At 42.5% G+C, this 20734-nt stretch overlaps 1 protein-coding gene across 3 annotated transcripts in view; it reads right to left on the bottom strand.

Moving 5' to 3' along the window:
- Nucleotides 1-20734, bottom strand: part of Niban1 (niban apoptosis regulator 1) — a 152175-nt gene that overhangs the window by 80502 nt on the left and 50939 nt on the right. For 2 of the 3 annotated variants that reach the window (XM_021168396.2, XM_021168405.2), the window contains exons 2-3: nucleotides 6418-6548; nucleotides 1412-1543 (exon numbers count right to left, since the gene is read on the bottom strand). In XM_021168396.2, the coding sequence (XP_021024055.1) occupies nucleotides 1412-1543; nucleotides 6418-6548 (263 nt within the window). Of the gene's footprint in view, nucleotides 1-1411; nucleotides 1544-6417; nucleotides 6549-12836; nucleotides 12896-20734 lie in introns of those variants that run through there. The other variant, XM_029478902.1, reaches the window with a different exon arrangement.

Here is a 20734-nt window from a genome sequence, read left to right as displayed (position 1 = left end):
TTGAGGAAAATACGTAATAAAAAAATATTAAAAATAAAAAAAAAAGAAAAGAAAGAGTAAACTTCAAATTGTGGAAGAACATCTTTTAAAGTGGAAAGAAAAAAGGAAAGTCGCCAAAACTTAATTCATAAAGAAATTTTATGTACTGTCAAATGTGGCAAAACAAAAACAAAAACAAAAACCTCAATAAATCTGATAACAAGCTTTTTCAATTAGTAGCAAGCATAGGAACAATTGCCTATTCTGGACTACACCATGGGCTAGCCAGATGCTCGGTGCTTCAGTGCATTCTTTTATATCATTCTAAGGAGCGACACTTGTCAGTCTACAGAAGAGAAAAAGTGGCCATGTGTAACATAGCTAAGGCATGCATCTGGTAACTGTCAAAAGCTGTCATTCAAAGCCCATAATGTTACTCCACCTCTCCTAGCCATCTAAGGGACACAGTAGGATGTCTATGAAAAGCCTACGATAGTTTGTTGCTGTTGCTCGTAGTGTGTTGGGAGTGTGGATTAAGGATGGCGTGGAGTCCTAATTATATTAGAGCACTGCACAGGTACTTGAGAATATGCGTGCATGAGAAACGCATATAGCATGAGCTCTCAGGGACCCGCTGGATCATTTGATCTCACGGTAAGTGCAGCGGATGGCTAAGTCCAGAGTTTACTTCTAGTTAGTGACACACTTGACTAAACTTTAGATTTCCAAGTTCACTGCTCAGTGTCATTTCTGATCTAGCTAAACACAATCTCCATAGGAGGGAAGAAAGCAGAAGCATTAAAACCTTAAGTCCTCCAGGTATAGATGCTTCACACACCTAATCATGATGATGATGATGTTGTTGTTGTTGTTTTCACTTGGTAAAGCCAAGACAAATAATCTGGACAAATAATCTAACTAAATAAAAACAGCCCCTAAGTCTAAGTGGACTGAAGTTTTCAGGGCCCTCTAACTTTGTTGGAACCCCTACAAATGCAGTCACTATCTTACTGAATAATAACTCCCCAGCTGGGTATCAGATGTGATGCTTAAGAGTGAAAAGATGAGACAGAGCAGAAAGCAGTGGCAAGCTGAGGGCTGAGAAGAGCCTTGAGGTTGAATGAATGAATAATCACTGAGCAAGCTCTTACATCAAGCACCGGTCACTTAACACAAGTTATCCCCACACTCCCCTGCCAACACTTTTTTCCAAGCCTAACATTTTCCTTATGCTGCAAGCATGTTTCTGATCAACTACTATTCATTCAGATCTATGTAAGGCATTTGGCAGACAGTAGATACTCAACAAATACCTATTAATTGAGATGAGTACCCGATCAATCAACCGCCAAGACTAGAACATGCCAAGTAACATAGCCAATGTTTTAAAAAAAATACTCCAAGAACTGGTAGTAACGTGGGCATCTCTTACCTCTTTGCTCTCATAGCTTTCCACAGCAAAATCATTTTTAATCACAATGTATCTGTCTTTCCATTTCCTGATGTCTTCAGCAAACTGGGAGAGCTCAGCTTCATACAAAACCGTTCCTGGTTCCAGTGGGGGCTTAAAGAAGATGGACACGATTAATTGTCACAACAAAAGAGAATATATCTTGCCAACCATATATTAACACGGAATAATTTAGGAGGTTATGGTGTGCAGTGATCCTGGGGAAACTGTTGATCTCTCCTGGCTACCATGGATTCTCCTTCAGGTTCCTTCAGAGAAAATGCAGACACTTGTTACATGGTACTGTTCTGATTTTCATTTCCCTCTGTATAGATTAGGAATGGGAGCATACGGTGGAGGGCATATCCTTTGCATGCATATAGATAGCACTTAATAAATACTTGATAAGCTGTGTGAATGACCAAGGCAGTGTACTGAGTTCACACTATGGGTATCCCCTGCAACTCACTGACATGCCTCAAGGTTATTGTCTAGAATCAGCCAGCTGCTTTCCTATTGTCCCAGTTTGATTTCTGTTGTTGTGATAAAAATAGTTTGACTTCCAAAAACAATTGAGAATAAAGAGGTTGTTTGGCTTACAATTCCAGGCCACTGTTTCAGGGAACTGAAGCAGCTAGTCACATTAAATCTAGTCAAGAGCAAAGAAAAGTTACAACAAGCACATGGATGCTTGCTTGCTTGCTTGCTTGCTTGCTTGCTTGCTTGCTTGCTTTCATCTCTCTTCCATAGCTCAGTGGTGCCCAGAGTGAAGGACTGGGTCTTCTGACATCAATCAACAACTAAGACAAGCTCCACGACTTAATGTGGTGGTTGGAATGAGAGTGACCCCATAGGCTCATATATTTGAATACTTTGTTCCAGTTTGATGGAACTGTTTGGGAAGGATCAGGAGGTGTGGTGTTGTTGAAGGATGTGCATGGCTTGGAGGTGGGTTGGAAGCGGTAAGCACTGAGGTTTCAAAAGGCTTGTGCCATCCAAGTCTCTCTTTCTCTGCCTGTGGTTATGTCTCAAGATGAGCTCTCAGCTACTGTTCTAGTGCCATGCCTGCCTGCCTGCATGTCTGCTACCATGCTTCCTGCTGTAACAGTCATGGACTCTACCCCTCTGGAACTGTGAGCCCCAAATAAACTCTTTTTTCTATAAATTGTTTTGGTGATGGTGTCTTATTGCAACAATAGGAAAGTACCAAAGACACATGTCCACAGGACAAGTTAATTCATCATTAAGATGCTCTATCCAGGTGATTTTAGATATCAAATTGACAGTTGGACCAGATGTAATGGCACATACCTTCCACTGGGCACTTGGAAGGCAAGTGGATCTCTGTGAGTTCCAGGCTAGCCAGGGGTACATAGAGAGACCCTGACTCAAACAAATAATAATAACAATTGACAGTTCAAAGCAACCTCCTACTCAACCCACCTTTTCCAAAAGTAGTGGGGACCTAGGCTGTAAACACTCTGCCTGTCTGCCTGCTTTTTTCTTTTGTTTTGGTTGTTGGTTTGGAGGCTTTTTTTGTTTGTTTGTTTGAGACAAGGTTTCTTTGTGCAGCCCTGGCTGTCCTGGAACTCACTCTATAGACCAAACTGGCCTTAAACTCAGAGATCCACCTGCCTCTGCCTCCTGAGCACTGAGGTGTGTGTCACCACTTCCAGGCTTCATCTTCCTGATTTTTAAAAGTTATGTGTTGGGTTGAAGAAGGCAGCACTCCAGCAACACCCAGTTCTATCTCTTATATTCATGATTATCTCTTATTAACCTTGATATATGTGCTAGAGGATTCTATTCGGCTCCTCATTAGGTCTCTATTGAGTTTTCTGTATAGGAGAACACGCATCCTGCTCTGCTGCACAGTTTCCTTATTATTGTAAAATATAGGAGTGTGCCCTTGTCTGACATGTCACCGATGCTACACTGACTTCTTCCTTTTAAACAGGCATGTGTTGCCTTCAAGACATATCACCTTACTTTAAAGCAAAAAAAAAAAAATAATATAAATATATATATATATATATATATATATATATATATATATATGAATCATACGGAAGAGACAGGCCTATTTCTTTTAAGACTCATCTAAGGGATGAAATGAATTTCATTCCAAATTCCAGGACTTAAAACCCCTCCTGACGGGGCTGGAGAGATGGCTTAGCGGTTAAGGGCACGGACTGTTCTTCCAAAGGTCCTGAGTTCAAATCCCAGCAATCACATGGTGGCTTACAACCATCCTAAAAGACATCTGATGCCCTCTCCTGGTGTGTCTGAAGACAGCTACAGTGTACTTACATATAAAATAAATAATAAATAAATATTTTAAAGAAAAAACCCTCCTGACAGATAATGAGTCTACCCTCTATCTTGCCTCATTAACAGATAAAAAGGACCTCCCTGGTCTCTTTAAATGAGGCTGAAGACAACTTTATATTTCTTATGTACGGTGTTTCTCAAACTCAGGCCACTTAATCAAAACTGTGATCTCCTGATAGACTTATCCTGTCTGAGTCTCTGGGTTCCAAAAACAGAATCTGCATTGGTTTTGCTTAAAGCAGGAGTCTGTTGCCCAGGCAGGTCTCCAATTTCTGGGTCCCAGTGACCTTCCCTCCACTGTGTCCCCAGGGCCAAGGCAACAGCTACACCTCACCGTAAATGGTTGGGACTTGCATTCTTTTCTTTCCTTTCTTTAAATTTATTTATTTTATGTGTATGTTTTCCCAGTATGTACGTATATACACCACAAGTGTGTGTGTAATGTCTCCAAAGAACAGAAGAGGACATCAGACCATTGGGAACTTGAGATCTGGAGTTCTAGGTGCTTGTGAGTCACCATGTGGCCCTAGAACCCAAGTTCAAGTCCTCTGTAAGAGCAACGGGTGCTTTTAATTTCTCGGCATCTCTCTAGCTCCAGAACGTGCATCCCAACGTGCTCTCTGAACCCTGAGACTATTTTGTGGGATCCCCATGCTGCTGAGTTCTCTGGCTAACTCACTCAGACTCTCACAGCAGCTGGTCCATTCATCACTCATTCCTGGTTTTCCTGACTCATTTCTCCTACTCCACCGGGAGTTTCTTCTTAGTGTTTTTGCCTGGACTCTCTCCTCATCATGATCTGCAAATGCTGCTGAGGCTGGTGCTTTTTTACTGTCTCTGTCCTCCTCCCACCATACCTCACTGCTGCTCTCCATGATGAGCTAACAATCCCAGACCCCATCTGTCTACTGGGCTCCAGATGAGAACAACCATCCACCTGACCAACCTGTCCACAGGTGAATGTAAAAATCATCATGATCATCACACCATCACCATCACCACCACCACCACCACCACTGCCAACACCATCATCTCAGGACCAGAGAGCTGGCTTAGTGATTAAGAGTGCTTGCTACTCTTGCCTAGGATCCAAATTCAGTTCCCAGCAGCACATCTGATGGCTCAAAACCACCTGAAACTACAGCTCTAGGGAATCTAACACCATCTCTGGACACCCTGGCACCTGTGGACAAGAGTGCACACACACACACACACACACACACAATGAGGGGAGAGCATAAAATAGATCTTTTAAAAGCAAAAAAAAATATATCAAACTTATTTTGGCAAAAATGAACTGACTCCCACACCCCCTAACCCCTACTCACCCCTGCCCCTCTCTGAGTAAAAGGCAGCTCCATTCCCTTGCTTCGCTCATATGAAAAGCCACGCCCCTTGCTTCTGCTCACGTGGAAAGCCACATTGTCGCCTTTGCCATTGCTACATTTCTCCTCCCTGTTATCTCACAACAGATCCCACCAGCTCCATCAAAATTGCTTCCTTTCCAGGATGGGAGATAGCTCAGTCAGTGGAGCGCTTATCACACAAGCAGAAGCCACACTTGAAAAGCTGGTGCTGTATGATCCCAGCGGTAGGCAGGCAGGTAGACAGGGCAGATCCCTGCAGCTCACTAGCCAGCCTGCCTATGCTAGTGCACAAACCCAGGTCAGTGTCAGACCCTGTCTCCAAAACCAAGGTTTCCTCCTTCTGAGGAATGACGCCCAACATTGACCTCTGGCCCCCATACTCACACACACACACACACACACACTGGCCATCACTTCCCTTCTTCCCTCATGGTCTAGTCTTTACAGAGAGCCCACTAAAAAAATAAAAATAAAAAGAATAACAACAAACTACACACTTAAAATTCCGTCTGTCTTTATCTGCTTATATGTAGTACCCTGACGTGGAACTTCCCATCACTCTTAAAACCAAGCCCTTACATTGGTCCTACAGTTCTGGTCCCCACCCGTCTCCCCAAGGTCACTGCCCACTCTTCTTCCTCACTCAGAGCTCTGGGCAGGCTCGTAGAGCCTTGAGGGCTCTGGGCTGGAGGATCTTTCCATTTCTGGCTCCATCCTCTTGGGACTCTTGTTCCCCAGATATCTCTCCCCACCTGATCTGTCCCGTCATCATACGCGATGCCAGTCTCTACAGAGGGCTTCCTTCCCTATCAACTTCCCCCAGACAAGAGTCTTGATTCATTTGTGTTTGAAACTTTGATCGCTGTCTTACCATGGCCTGTTGTGAGTTTCTTCCACTGTTTATCATCTGTCTCCTCCATCTGAACATAAACTCCAGGAAGGTAGGGAGTTTTGAAATTCACATACTAGATCAAAGGCAACTCAGGAAATCGTGTTTGATCATTGACCAAAACAAACGTAATCATGATTTTTTTTTTTTTAGATTGAAATTCACAACAGCAAGCTAAATTTCCTGTACCAAACCACCAATGAGGATGTTTGTATAGCTTTCTGTTTGTATAGATCATATAATCAACCAGAAATCATATATGGTCTCACTTCAGGTGTTTTTTAAAGCATGACATGATTTTAGTGTAGTTTGAAGAACTGTCATTCAAATAATACAAATATTAGCATCTATAACCCTTTCTCTGGCAAGGGGATGATGTAAGCCAAGTGCTTGTGAGTCACCTTGGTCTTCAGAAATTGTGACGTTAAATCTCTTTGCTGTTCCACCTCGCTGCGCACATGATTGCAGAAAGCCACAGAATACTGCCGGCTGTAGTAGGGGCTGAAGTTTTTGATAGAAGCCTCAGTTTTCCCTGGAAAAATATGAAAATCAGAATTCTGCAATGTAGCATGCCTCCCAGAATAGCTATCAGGTTACTTTGACTATTCTTCCCATCTCCCAAAAACCACCAGGGGTTGATAGCAGCCTGTGTTAGCTGGGCGCGCTGCTCCTGCTACTCCTGCTTCGAACCCTCCTTCACCTAACATCATGCTAAAGAGCTCAACAGTCCCCAAGGACCAGTCAGTAGTCAGAGGAGTCTTTCTCGGCGTACATTTTACTCAGTACTGTGCCCATAAGAGTATTCTGCCTTACCTCCTATATGCTCTAGTTTATGTTTTATCTCCTACACGACAGTAATCTCAGAGTCTACCCTTCCACTCTCTGTGTACACATCTCTCAATTTCCCTCAGTAAATACAATACTGCAATGGGAAGATGGCTCAGTTGGTAAAGTATTGGTTAGGCAAGTACAAAGACCTGATTTGAGACCCCCCCCCAACATCCATGTAAAAATCCTGGCACCCGGGTGGGGGGGGATGAAGACAGGAGGATTCTGGAACTTGCAGGCTAGGAGTTCAGCTAAAGTAGCGAGATTCAGGTTCAGTGAGAGATCCTGTCTCAAAAACAGTGGAGAGTGACTCAGAAACTCACTTGGCCTCCATACACAAACACATACTGTAATGTGAACACACACATACATGTACACACATACATGCACACACAGTTGGGGGACAAGGGAGAGGGAGAGACTTGTGCTCCTATGCTCCTAGTTTAGGAGATTTTTGTAATATAAAGTGTCATATGGTCGACGTAAGATAGAGGGGCTGACTTGAAAGTCTAGAGACCTGGACGGTGGACCCCACCCTAACTGTGAGACAGAAACCACCCATCTAAGCTTGACCTCTGCTCTCCAGGCCTGCTGTCCCCAGCTGTGATTAGGGTAGGTAGACGTGGGTCCATATTCTCTGAGCCTAGGTGACACGGAAGCATGATCATAAAGGCACAACTATATCCCTACACTGACCAGCAGTGACATTTTGGTGTCTTGACCCCAGGGATAAATTTTGCTCTCAGTCACCTAGAACCTGGTGTCAGAGGAAGGAGAAAGATCCAGTTGCCTTTCCAAGCCCTGCTTAGTACAGGCAATGGGAGAGTTCTGAGCCAGACTGGAAAGGCTCTTGGCACTTTGATACTTGTTTCCGAGGATAGAGATAAATGTCAGCTTCGCCATCCTTTCTGACAAACACTTCCAGCTTGCAATAGGTAGGGTAGGAACTTGAGGCAAATAAAGCAGGGATAGCATTCTAAAATACTTCTAAATATAAATACTTTGTGGGAGGCTTAGCTTAACTTTTGTTTTTCAAATCAGATGTTTTAGTTGACACAGGAATGTTAAAATATACCTTACTGGAAAGAGTTACACGGAGCTATTATGCGTGTAAAAATCAGAAGGAAATGAAGGATCTGAGCCAGGTATTTGGAGACGCTCAGTAGGAGGACCTCAACTCCCACAGCGACTGTGTGTGCCTATGAAGTCACAGCCAAACACCCATGCATACTGAGACCCTCTACAAGGCAGACACGCCTACTTCTGCTTGGGCATTTTTCAGTCTTATAATGTGTATGAGGAAGGGGAGCTCTTTTGTATTCCCTTAATAAAATGACATTTATGGGTTATATTTATGGGCTTTAGTAATTATTACTTGTAAGGTCCTTTGAGACCCACTAATAATAGATTCTGTAGAAATGCAAATAAAAGCCCCTATAATTTGAGTCAAGCATGCTTTTGCTTGCTCCCTGAGTTTATGGTATTACAATTAATCAGGATTTGCATAATACTTTAATATACTCAGGCTTTATAAGCATCTAATTGGTTATTATTTTATTAGCTTTTATTACAACGCATAAATAGTAATCCTATATCCTTGTCTATAATTTTCTTACACAGGAGTGGGAAATCTTTGAGAATTCCCACAATGAGAGTATAAATGATGAGCAAAATTTGCCCTTTAGTTCCAGGTAAGCACTGTTTGGTCTGTGTGAGGAGTACCATGCTAATTGTGGATGCTAATGTTTGCTCTCTTACAAGCACCACAATGAAAGGAAAGAAGGGGGCCATCCTATTATGATGAATTCTGTGGGGCTATTAAAGCCAATTTTCTACTACCTGCCCAAGTCTCCTACTGGTATGCCCTGCTTCTACCAAGGTGCCTTAACGCTAGCCTCCCACTGTATGTGAAAAATGTTTCTGGGATCTGAATATCTGCATGTGACACCCTCAACACAGCACCAAGTCACTCTTACAAAGAAAATGGCAGATTTCTTGTATTTACTTAATGACTGGTTCAAATGTAAAATAAAACAGCTAATAGCATCAAAAGATGAAGGAAAAAACCCAAAGTTGATCTAAAATGCATCTAGACATTAGATTGAACCTGCCTGGACCTACATAAGGGAACACCCACTTTGAAGACTTTGAGGATAAAGGCAAAACCTGGGGTTGGGTCAACAACACCACTGTGGTAGGAAGGTGGACTCTGGACTCAGGAAAGATGGCGGAAGAATTTCTGCCATTTGCTGGCTATATGGAGTAGCTTCACAGAATTATTGTAGCAATCACACGAAATACCTTGTTAAAAGTTCTTGGTGCCGTGGCTGGCACACAGTAACTGAAAGTGGCTAGAAGGTTGGGGATACTGGAAGCCCCCTAGCCAAGTACCAGAAGTTTGAACTAATGAACTAAGAAAATAAAAAATAAGAAAGCAGCCTGTTTACTGTACTCTTGAGTTGGACTCATCTTGATTTGCAGAACAGAAAGCTACTAGCTGTCCCATGCACTGAGGGCCTGAAACAAATATCACCTGCATTTCCATAGATGTGTTTAGCTTAGGTTGCCCTCTGTGTATCCCTGAGTTAAAAATCAACTCCATAATGCCAGACAGAGTGGCTTGTGCCTGTAACTCCAGTGCTTGGCAGTTCAATGCCAGTATGGGCTAAACAGTGAACCCCTGTCTCAAAAAGCCAAACTAAACTGAAAAACCTCAACTACATAAAACCTTAGCATTGACCAACTGAAGGCAAAGGCACAGTTAGCCTCTGTGCTCCACTGAACTCGGTCCTCATACCTGTAAGATACAGATGATGAGGAGCCCCTATATTGGCGTGCTATGAAAGCCACATTGCCAGAACTTCCAGCACAAGGAGGCCAATGGCTCACAGAACGGCTGGCATCGGGGGAAGGGCTTCTTCTCCATTAGGAACAGAGCACTGTCAACACAGGTACAATTCTGTGAATCGTACTTGGTGGCTCCAGCCTGTACTGGGCACCATAATGCAACAATTTACTCCCTTGGCAATCCTCATGAAAACCAAAAGCCTCTTCCACAGCTCGAGACATGAAGCTTAGCTTTCTACAGAAAAGGTAGTTGTAGGCCCTTCTAAAACCAAATGCTTTCACACACACGTGAACTCAAAAACTCATTGCCTATTCAAGCCCCCTCCCCCGGCCCTTCTCTCCTAGATTCAAGCAAATCTAAACTAAACTGTTACTTTTATTTCTACACTATTTCAAGTTTTATTTTTACTTTTTATTTATGTTGGTGTGAGTATATGCCACGTGTGTGCAGGTACCCACTGAGACCAGTAGAGGGCATCAGATGCCCTAGAGCGACTGTTCAGACAGTTAAATGGTATGGGTGCTGGAAATTGAGCTCGGGTCCTTCTGCCAAACAGCAGGGAGTGTTCTTAACTGCTGTGCCATCCCTCCAGTCCCTTTACACCATTTCTTAAATCCATCCCCCTTTACCACCTCAACCACTGTATCCTCTACTGAGACTTGATTAACTCTCAACATTGTAGGAATCTCTAAGTTTTCTCTGTGTAGGCAGCACAGCAAGGCAAAATCACTTAGTCTCTGCTCTAAAACATGAACAAAAATGTGCAGGGCAGAAGAGGGAAATGCTATGACTGAGACACAGATCCCTAAGGACTGTAGAAACAAAGCCAACATTTCTTTCATGGAGTAGCAACGGATTCTAAGAAGGGCTGGGCAGAGTCTAGGATAAGGGGACAGCTTAGGAGAGGCAAAAAACAGTTTGTCCACTGGGACCTATCCAAGATGAAGCTGTCACAAGCTGTAAAAGACCAGATGCTAAAATGAGTGTCTGCCCTGCAGAGCAGAGCCCTGGTACTGAGACTATAGGGACACTCTTCTGAATGCTGTAAGGGGCAGACCTCATTAGTGACAGAAGTCACAGGTCTCTGGGTCCTGGCTTGCCAAGTTCTAGGGACGTGGAGCCATCAGACCATGCCACTTTTTTTCCCTCAGTAGATCCCCCTGCCTGTAACTCTTCAGCCTGCCACTGAAGGAACCCCACCCTACCCGTCATATATCACACCGCTCAATATAGCTGGCGCATATCCAGACCTAATCTATTCCTGTCTCCTGTAAGTATTCTGTTGGCCATTTTCACACTCTTCAAGGCCAGAGGCCAAAGCCAGCCCAAAAGAATCATTTCTCAGATCTGGCCGGCTGGAAACAATCTCACCACCATTCTCATTCTCCCAAACTGTGCTCCACTTTTGCTACAACTGTTTAAATACGGCTTATCTCTCCTCCAAGGGTATACAGAATTTGTATACTCAGCAAATATTTGGCAAGTGATTGGGAGAACAGCTGAGTAAATACTCAAGACCCAAGGACATCACAATGCATAATAATAATGAAACCCATGACGTCATCCCAGGAAGGAAGGCCTCACTACTTCTTAGGAAGGTATGCACCATGAAGCCCAATGCGTATTTGTTTACAGAAATCAGAATCTTACAGGCTAATTCCTCTTAAGCTTTTAAATAAGTTTGCCCCATGAAAATGTCTGGAATTACTAACATCACATCCTGGTTTGTTTGATTTGATCAGTTTATAAAGGTGAGAAAAGTGACAGTCTGGCTGGAGTGTATATAAAGTCTGTAAAATTTGTAGGTTTTTTCATTCTAGAAGGTTCTTTGAATGACACTATCCACAGCGGCAGTGGTTCACTCAAATCTATTTATCAGTTATTTGGTTTCTCCTCTATCATACTGCTTCACTCCCTATGATTCCCAGGGTTACTTCAGTGACTATAAATGCTCTAGAACAGCTGTTCCCGATCTGTGGGTCTCAACCCCTCTGCGGGGGCTAAATGACTCTTTCACAGGGGTCATCTAAGACCATCAGAAATATCAGATATTCACATTTCTATTCATGAAAGCAGCAAAATTACAGGTATGAAGTAGCAATGAAAATTACTTTATGGTTGGGGGTCACCACAACACAACAGTATTAAAGGGTCACAGCACTGGGAAGGCTGAGAACCACGGCTCTAAAGTCTAAAATCTTTTCAAAAGGGGAAGGTTCCTCGATTTCAACACCTTTTAGGAGATTAGTTCATAAGAAAACAATGGAAACACTGCTTTGTGTCATGAGATACAAAACAATTCAAACATTGTGCTCTTTCCTAACCTTTGAAAATTATGTTATAGCTTTTATCCAGTGTTATTTAATTAGCCCTTGATCTGTGGCTTTTCCTATGCAAAACAAACAAACAAAAATTGTTTTTAAGACATTGAATTTCCATTATGAAAGGTAATTATCAAAAAAAAAAAAACAAAACAACATGGCTATTTCGCTGGCACTGAGATGAATTCCATACTGAAAGAAACTGAGCTGGCTTTTGGTACAGTTTCTTAAAACCGGCTGAGGGTGCAGGTGAAGATTAATATTGGTAAACAAGAAAAATGCCTCCAAAATTTTCAATAATTTTAAGGTGTAATATATGCCAATGTGTATTTCTCCTGGGTGTCTGAGGTTGTAGAGATTTATAAGTCCTCGTGATTATAGCATCAGCTATGATCTTGGGTTGCTAAGCACCATCACTTCCCACCTTAGGGTGGAAAATTGGAAATCCCAATTCACAATACAGAGGTGCAAAAATCTAATTACATACAATGATGCCCAAGGACTCTCTTTCTTCAAGTAAATGCCTTAGAGAATGAGAGTAAATTGGATTCTCCATAATTGAACTAAAGACAGGGAGGGTGGGAGGGAGGGAGGGAGAGAGGAAGGGAGGGAGGCAGGGAAGTAGGGGGCAGGGAGAGAGAGGGGGGGGTTGGGAGAGAATGAGAACACATTTATTACTGGAGCTCGGGTGACAGGCTTTTAACAGATTCCACTAGGAAATGGCAGGATGATTCATAGGCAGCCTTGACTCTGCAGATCCCGCAGGCTCCCTGTGAAACCTCCAGCACGAGTTAAAAGGTGAGAGGTGTATAAACCAACTTACCTTCTCTGTGATTCACTTGCAGTGGTAATCCACAGAGAAATAGACAAAGACGGACGCTTCCAGGAGCTTACACTAAAGTCACTCGGCACACATCTGGAAAAAGCTGGCCTATCAGGAATAAACAACACAACCCAGTTTCTTGGATTTCCAAAATCATGCTCAGAGGTCCGAAATGGAGAGTCTGCAGTGAACTTGCCCTCAGACTATTAGAGACCCTGATGTTTCATAATCACAGTCCACATTGCAAAGCCCAACAGCTTGTAATGGGACAACCAAGCTCAGTCCTCTAAAGCCATGCCCATACTAAGGGGCAGGAGCCAACAACAGTGAACAGACAGAGGCAAAAACAGTGTTTTCTGCAAAGGACCATGGTCACTGAGATAAATGAAGGTTGCATCTGCACTATATATCTGCAAAACAATAGTTCATGAGTGACTGCAAATGAATGAAGCAGGAGAAGACAATAATAGAGAGGAACCCTACCATCTAATGAGTTTCAATTACTACCCCGCTCTACAGAAAAGAAAACGTCCTACACTTTAGCCAACGTTCTCAAGTTAAAAGAGAATCTGGGACAGACATATAAGACTAGACCTGAAGTCTGGTCTGAGTTCTCGTTTTGTGGTTGTTTGTCTTGTACTATTGTTAGAAACAGGCATGCACCAGTACACACACACACACTCACATACACAAGCACATATACACACACATACCATACACACAGTCACACTCACATACACACACCCTTACACAATACATACACACGCATACCTGTACACACCCATTCACATCCACACCTGTACACACACACACACACACACACACACACACACACACACACACACACACATCTTTCCTTAGCCACAGTTGGGTAGAAATGACAAAGTGGCCCCTGTTTTGTATTTGTTTGGCTTGTTTCCCCCTCTTCACTTGGATAAAGTGCTTGGAGATTTTCAAGACTGCTTTGCCACCCCTGGCGGCATGCTTCCAGTTGTCGCACGACACACCCACCTGATGAGAAGCAGTCTTATTTACTTGGCCATTTCTCTAAGTTGCCTAATGTCCTCCAAGGAGTGAAAAAGAATTTAAGCTGCTCTGACAGCTGGCTTTCCAGACACATCAAGAAGAATGTGTGTCAACCTCGCCTGGACTAAGACAACCAATACATTACTGAGTCAGGAACAGGGGGACAAGAGTTTCTAGGCTGTTTGGGGGTCTAATCATAATTATTAAGTCTTTTTCTGCATGGCATTTATCAGAGGCTTTCAAAGTATTCCAAAATCGTTCCAACATTCCTTGTAACTGAACATAGCATGCGTATTAAAGAAGTCAGGCCTGGCTCAAAACAAACCAGAAACAGAGCCTCGTGGTTCTCCTGGATTCCCCTTCTAATGCAGGAAGTTCTCTGCACCTCTCCTAGGTGGCTCACACACTTTGTCTTTGCTTTTCTTTGTTAACTATGTCTGTCTTTGTCTTGCTTCACTTTTCTTGTCTCCACATAGAAGTATATGTTTTGCAGTTTCTGTCTCTTGTCTCTCAAGAGTCTATGCTGGGCTGGCAAGATGCCTTTACTAGTAAAAGACATTTGCCCTGAAAGGCTAGGGTCCTGAGTTCAACACCCCAGACCCCATGTACAGGTGGAAGGAGAGAATTGAGTCCACAAAATTGTCCTCTGACACCATGGCAGATGCAGAACCCCCAACACAGAAAGTCCAGTCATTCGTTCATCCATTCATTCATTCATTTATAGAATTCATGCCTTTGATGTAAAAAAATATTTATTGGTAAGTGTTTGGGGACCAGGTATGCTTATATTTTCTTATCTAGAAGTAAGGTGTCAACAAGGAGGTGCCAGTTACAAACTTCATGAAAAACTCGGAAGAACATCTAACATTTCTGTGAACGAGCTGAAACTTGGAAACTATTCACGAGGCTGGTAGGGCACTCATTTAAAAAAATTATTTTCACATGCCTTAATTTATAAAATCTAAGACCTGCCAAAATGATTCAGGCCCACAGCTGCTTGAATTTAGCAGGTGCCAAATTTCTGTAGTCAGCTTTCCTGATACTAACCTAAACATCACCCAAAATGGAACCTGACTGATGAGAGTTTAGGACACAGCTTAGCACAGGAGCTGATCACTAAACTTAAGATTCCCCGAGACATACACAACTGAAACCCCACATCAAAGGATCACCCGCAATGCCCGAAAAATTCAGAGAGATTGCTTAAAGCACCCAAATCCCCAGAGTGTTAGCTATTTAGACGGCACAAGACTATCCACAATCACCCTCCCCTTTCTATGGAAATTGAAAATGATTTTCTCATGGTAGACATGCCATCAGCCCTGCGTGGACCCCAGGCCTCACAGGTGAAATTTACAGACTCCAGAACTCAATGGATGATGACAGTAGTCTCAAATCCCCACCCCACCTCCCTCTTTTTTTTTTTTTTTTTTTCCAGTAAAGAGCTTACCTGTCCTGAGGTCACAACACTACTTGGTAATAGAGCATTTGTGAACTTTGTAAAAAAAAAAAAAATCAGTGCCAAGATGTTAAGAGCATTTTCCTCTGTTAATACTACATTGATGTTTATGGAGGAATTCAAACATTTCTGTTTTATTATAAAGGAATGTAAACAGTCCTTGGTAATAAAAAGAACGCACTCAAGGAGCAGTGTGAAGAGGTGTGATTACTGTTGCGTTAGCCTGACGTGGACACTGCTCTCCTGAATGTGCCTGTAAGGGTGAGTTGTTCTCTCAAGTGCTAAGTCAAGTTTCTCCTGCCTGACTGTTCTGAGCTTGGACATTAATCCTTTCCAGCCTTTGGACTCTTCCAGGATCTGCAACCTTTCAGCATTTGGACTGACAGTACCTTATTAGCTCTCCTGGGTCTCCAGCTTGCCAACCAGAGATTTTGAAACTTGTCATCCTCCACAATGCCATGAGACAACTCTTTATACTACATATATATTCAATCAGATACAACCGATTGAAACACATGATTGAATCCCAGCACACCCATCCGCTGATTTCATTTAATAGACATCATGTTCTTAGATTAATAACAAGTTAAAAGCACTGTAAATGTCAAGTGCCTCCCTGTAGTAAGTTCTAAACATCATCAGGGGGGAAAAAGCCTCTGAAAAACATGGGATCTATACTTAAAACACTCCATCAAGTCATCTGTGAGAAATAATTAAAGCACTTGGCTCCGTTTCATCCCAGTTGGCAGAGTTTGGCATAGAAGGGGCAGAAAGCCAACAAAGTTCTGGGTACCAGGGAAACCAACTCCCCTTATCTGAGCACCCTTTAATCCTATTCAGGTGTTCCAATTAAGTGGCATCACCATCTCAATTAAAGCTGCAGTTGCTGACTGGTACTAGAAAGTCCCCTGGGAAAGGCACTAATTAAGTCAGTTTTCTTATCTAGTGATTACAAACTTGTTTTGCACAAATCAAGGTTAAGAGGTATTAGCGTGGACCAACTGTGCCTTCTGCAGGTCGGAAATAGGTTTTAGCAGTTTCCTTTGCCTCTCTGCATCCCGCCTTATACGAGCAAAGATGTAAGATACATTGAACAGGCCACTGACACAGTGTGTGCGGATTCCTGAGTTTTCTTTAATTATGAGATATTTCCGACATACAGAATAGTATGTTGGGTAATATATATGTTGAGTCTGCCTGGATAAATAAAATGCTAATACTAAACCAGAGCGAAGCTAATAATCTTTTTAAACAAAATGTTGCGACTCCATCTGTGGGTTTCATCATGCTCTGCAGCCTCACTTGGCACGGTGATGTTAGAGTTAGTGTTTATTCCTATAAACTGTTTGAGACTACTACAACTTATGTGGTGCCTATACATAACCAATAGCACTGTTGTGCATATTCACAGGCTTAACTCCTGTCAAGGATGCCTGATTTCTGACCCATTGTGTTATGTGTATATACATACAGTTATATATAATATTATAATATAAATTACTCTACCATTGTCACCATTGAGGTAGCATTATACTACTAGTGCCAGGGTGGGCATCAGACTACTAGGATACAACAGAAAATTCAAAACAACTGACTCAAAAATGGAAATTAGATATGCATCAGAACATGCTACACACACACACACACACACACACTTACACACGCATATACATATAGACTGTGATTTAGCATATTCATTTTAACTGGAATCTCTAACAGTTTAGTTTAGTTCCTTTTTCCTCTTACTTATTTCCTTTTTTGCCCTCACAATCAATGCTGATGTAAACATTAGTGCATGAATCTTCGAGTGCTTTTTGTATGTGAGTTCCTCTAAATGTTCATCTAGAATACTAGGGCAAAGTGTGAGGCTCTCACTGGCCCTTAAGGTGGCCAAGCTTCCCACCAAGGGGACAGCAACTTATATCCCAAATTTTCAGAAAATAGCATCTATTAAAACTGGTAAATGATTATTCTTGTTAGTGAAGTTGAGCATCTCTTCAGATGTGCCTTGGCCACTGCGTTTTCTTTTCCGTGAATGTGTATCCTCTCGCCATATGTCTTCCGACTGACAGATGAGCATTGTTTATAAATTTTAAGAGAGTCCTTCTCAGACACAAACACTGAAAGTATCATTTCCCAATCTGTGGCTTGTGTTTTCAATTATGGTGTTCCGTTGAGCAAAAGTTGTAGAGTTTGATGAAGTAAGACTTAAGCCATGCCTACATTAGGAAATCCCTCCTTCCTCTTTTGCTCACAAGGCTAGTCTCCTGTGTTTTCATTTAAAAGTGCTTTGGCATAAAGGTCTTTCACAACATGAAACTTATTTTATGTATGGTTTGGGACTCCATAGTTTTCTTATAAAACACACACATACTTTTCTATTTCTTTTTTTATTAATTATTTTATTTATTTACATTTCAAATGTTGGCCCCCTTTCTGGTTCCCCCTCCATGAACCTCCTACCCCCTCCTCCAAACCTTTGCCTCTAAGAGGGTGCTCCCCTACCTACCCACCTATCCTACCTCACCCCTCTAGCATCCCCTTTCTCTGAGGCCTCAAACCTCCACAAGGCCAAGCACATCCCCTCCCACTGAGGCCAGATAAGGCAGTCAGTCCTCTGCCACATATGTAGCAGGAGCCACAGGCCAGCCCATGTGTGCTCTTTGATTAGCACACACACACTTTTCATACTTGAGCATTTGGCTTGGAGCTTTCTGCCAAATGTTGACTTTGGAACTATCAACAACATATCTCAAGTATTATAATATTAGACTAATTTATATTTCTGGAGAAAGATATCTTCCCATATTTTTGTTCTCCAAATTTTCCCCAATGACTTCATGGCAAACTATGTCAAGCCCAATGGAAAATCATGGTAGGCATTTTCATCAGAACATCAATTAATTTGTGATGATTATGAGACGAACAGTTTTGTGATTCAGTGCAAGGTAGCAAAGAGTGGCCCAGCCCCACGTGAGTGGAGAACACAGCACGGGCTGAGCTTTAGCTCTGCTTGCCCTTGAGCCCTAGAGCTACTAAATGGAAAATGCAGTCAGGTCCTCCAGGCTACAATGATACAGTATAAGGTAGAAATACAAGTTTAATCAGCCACCTGCTGCTGATGACTGCAGTTTGCTGTCTGTTATAAGGAATGCAGATTACAGGGACCCTTTGTTCCTATGCACAGGTATACAAAAGGCAACGGATAAATTTGCAGAATGGAATGATAATCTACGGGGCAATTACATGTCATTTTAATTGACATGGACACATTAACCTCATAGGAATTACACCATCTTTCACTGCCACTGAATCATATGACATTGTCATTTGCCTACAGATGCATCACTCGCAGGTTCTCAAATTCCTGCCCATAACTTTTCAACAAGAGATGTCTGTTGCATAGCTATAGAGTTAATGACAAATCAAAGCTATCACCGCAACTACCTGAGATCCTGCCCGCCATTAATGGTGGCAGACTGAAAATCTTTCCAGCATAGTGACTTGGAAGGTGTATTTATAGCATGCATTTTTATAAATCAATCACAGAAGAGCTGTAAATGGCTATTACATATAACTAGTATTGTATGCATGATTACATATTATTCACTCAAGTATACTAATCCTTTCACACATTGCAGATTTTTGCAAGCCAGCCTAGACAATTTTATTTTTAAAGACAAGCTTCATTTTGTATTCTAGGCTGACCTAGAGTTCATTGTATAGCCCAGGTTGGCCTCAAATTGACAATCCTCCTTCTAGGCACATGTCACTACACCCAGTTCAGATCATCACTTGAAATATTGTTTCTTGGGCTGATGAGATAGCTCATTGGTAAAGGCACTTGCTTCCAAGACTGACTACTTGAGATGTATCTCAGAGAACCACATGGCAGGACCAGAAAAGAGCCACCAGTTGTCCTCTGACCTCCACAGGCATAAAGGCACGAGGTTGTATGGACACACACACTAAATTAGTACATAAATAAATACACTTGTATGTATTGAAAGTTTGGAGTACAAGAAGGGCTATCTGGATATGGAAAAAGGAATTGTTATTTCTACATGGCAAAGAGTAACATTTAAAAATAGTCACCCTTACTGGGCGGTGGTGGCACACAACTTTGATCTCAGCACCCAAGAGCCAGAGGCAGGCAGATCTATATGAGTTCGAGACCAGAGTGGTCTACAGAGAGTTCCAGGACAGCCAGGGCTGCACAGAGAAACCCTGTCCCAAAAAGCAAAAACAAACAAGTAAATCACCTTTGGGAGTAGGTGAGGCTTTATGGTTGGATGCAGAAGAAGGGTGTATTCTTTTTGTGAAACGTGACTTTCTATGCACCAGAATTCTGGCTGTCATCTGTTTGCCTTCCTCTGAGTTCCCCTAGATGCTTCACCAAGTCTGTCTCTGTGAGCCCTCGGAGCTTGGGCTCTGAGACCCAAAATGAGAGGCTCCTGAAGGTTTCAAATGCAACAGAAAAGGGCTGGTTTCTTCTTATCACAGGGCAGAGCCTCAGCCTTCCCTCGGAGCAGATTCCATTCCTGCTGACAGAACTGGGCTTACAGTGTCACCAGAATCTACTTGAGAAAGCTGCAGGTCCAAACACCATTAATTTGGTTCCACCACTGATTGGTAATACGACCTTAAGCAAGCTATTTTATCTCTAGAACACATTTTTGCAGATGTGGAAGCCATCTGCTCATCTGCTTTGCTAAAGGGAATATAATGGCATCCTTTCAGAACACATGAAGGTCTCCAGATAAAGGACACAAACATTACAAGAAAGGCAATTACTTACAGATGAAGAACTGTCCGGGTTATAAATGTGCTGCCTAATAGCGCTATTGTCTGTGAAGCAGGTTAACATATCTTTCATCTCATCGGCTACTTGTCTGAGATTGATACTCTAACTTAGTTTTAATTAACTTTCATCTTAACAGTCTTTGGAAAAACCTTCATGTTTTCATCTTAAGATGAGTCCAGGGAGACTCTGAAAATACAGCCAGTGTGGTGTCGTCAATAGCACTATAGTGAATCACAGAAATGAACATTTGTAAGCATCAGTAAGATGCCTGAATATATACATACCAGGGAGGGAGGGAGAAGGTCAGGCCTCTGACCTAACACATCAGCTCGCTAACGTCCACTATCCCCTTCAAAAGTTTAAAGAAAGAGAAGCACTCTGGTACTCCAGGGAGTGTGTCTGTGTCTCTGTGTGTGTTGGCATGGGGTGAGGTCATGTCCCATGCTCCAACTAGGCCCCTTTGATTTGTGTGTGTGCATGCATGTGCTATAGCACACCTTTGATTTGTGTGTGCGCATGCATGTGCTATAGCACACCTTTGATTTGTGTGTGTGTGCATGCATGTGCTATAGCACACCTTTGATTTGTGTGTGTGCATGCATGTGCTAT

Source organism: Mus caroli, chromosome 1 (genome assembly GCF_900094665.2).
Source record: "Mus caroli chromosome 1, CAROLI_EIJ_v1.1, whole genome shotgun sequence".
In the NCBI taxonomy this organism is placed as follows: Eukaryota; Metazoa; Chordata; class Mammalia; order Rodentia; family Muridae; genus Mus; species Mus caroli.
Note: the sequence above shows the minus strand (reverse complement) of the source record. Positions and strands in the feature narration are given on the sequence as shown.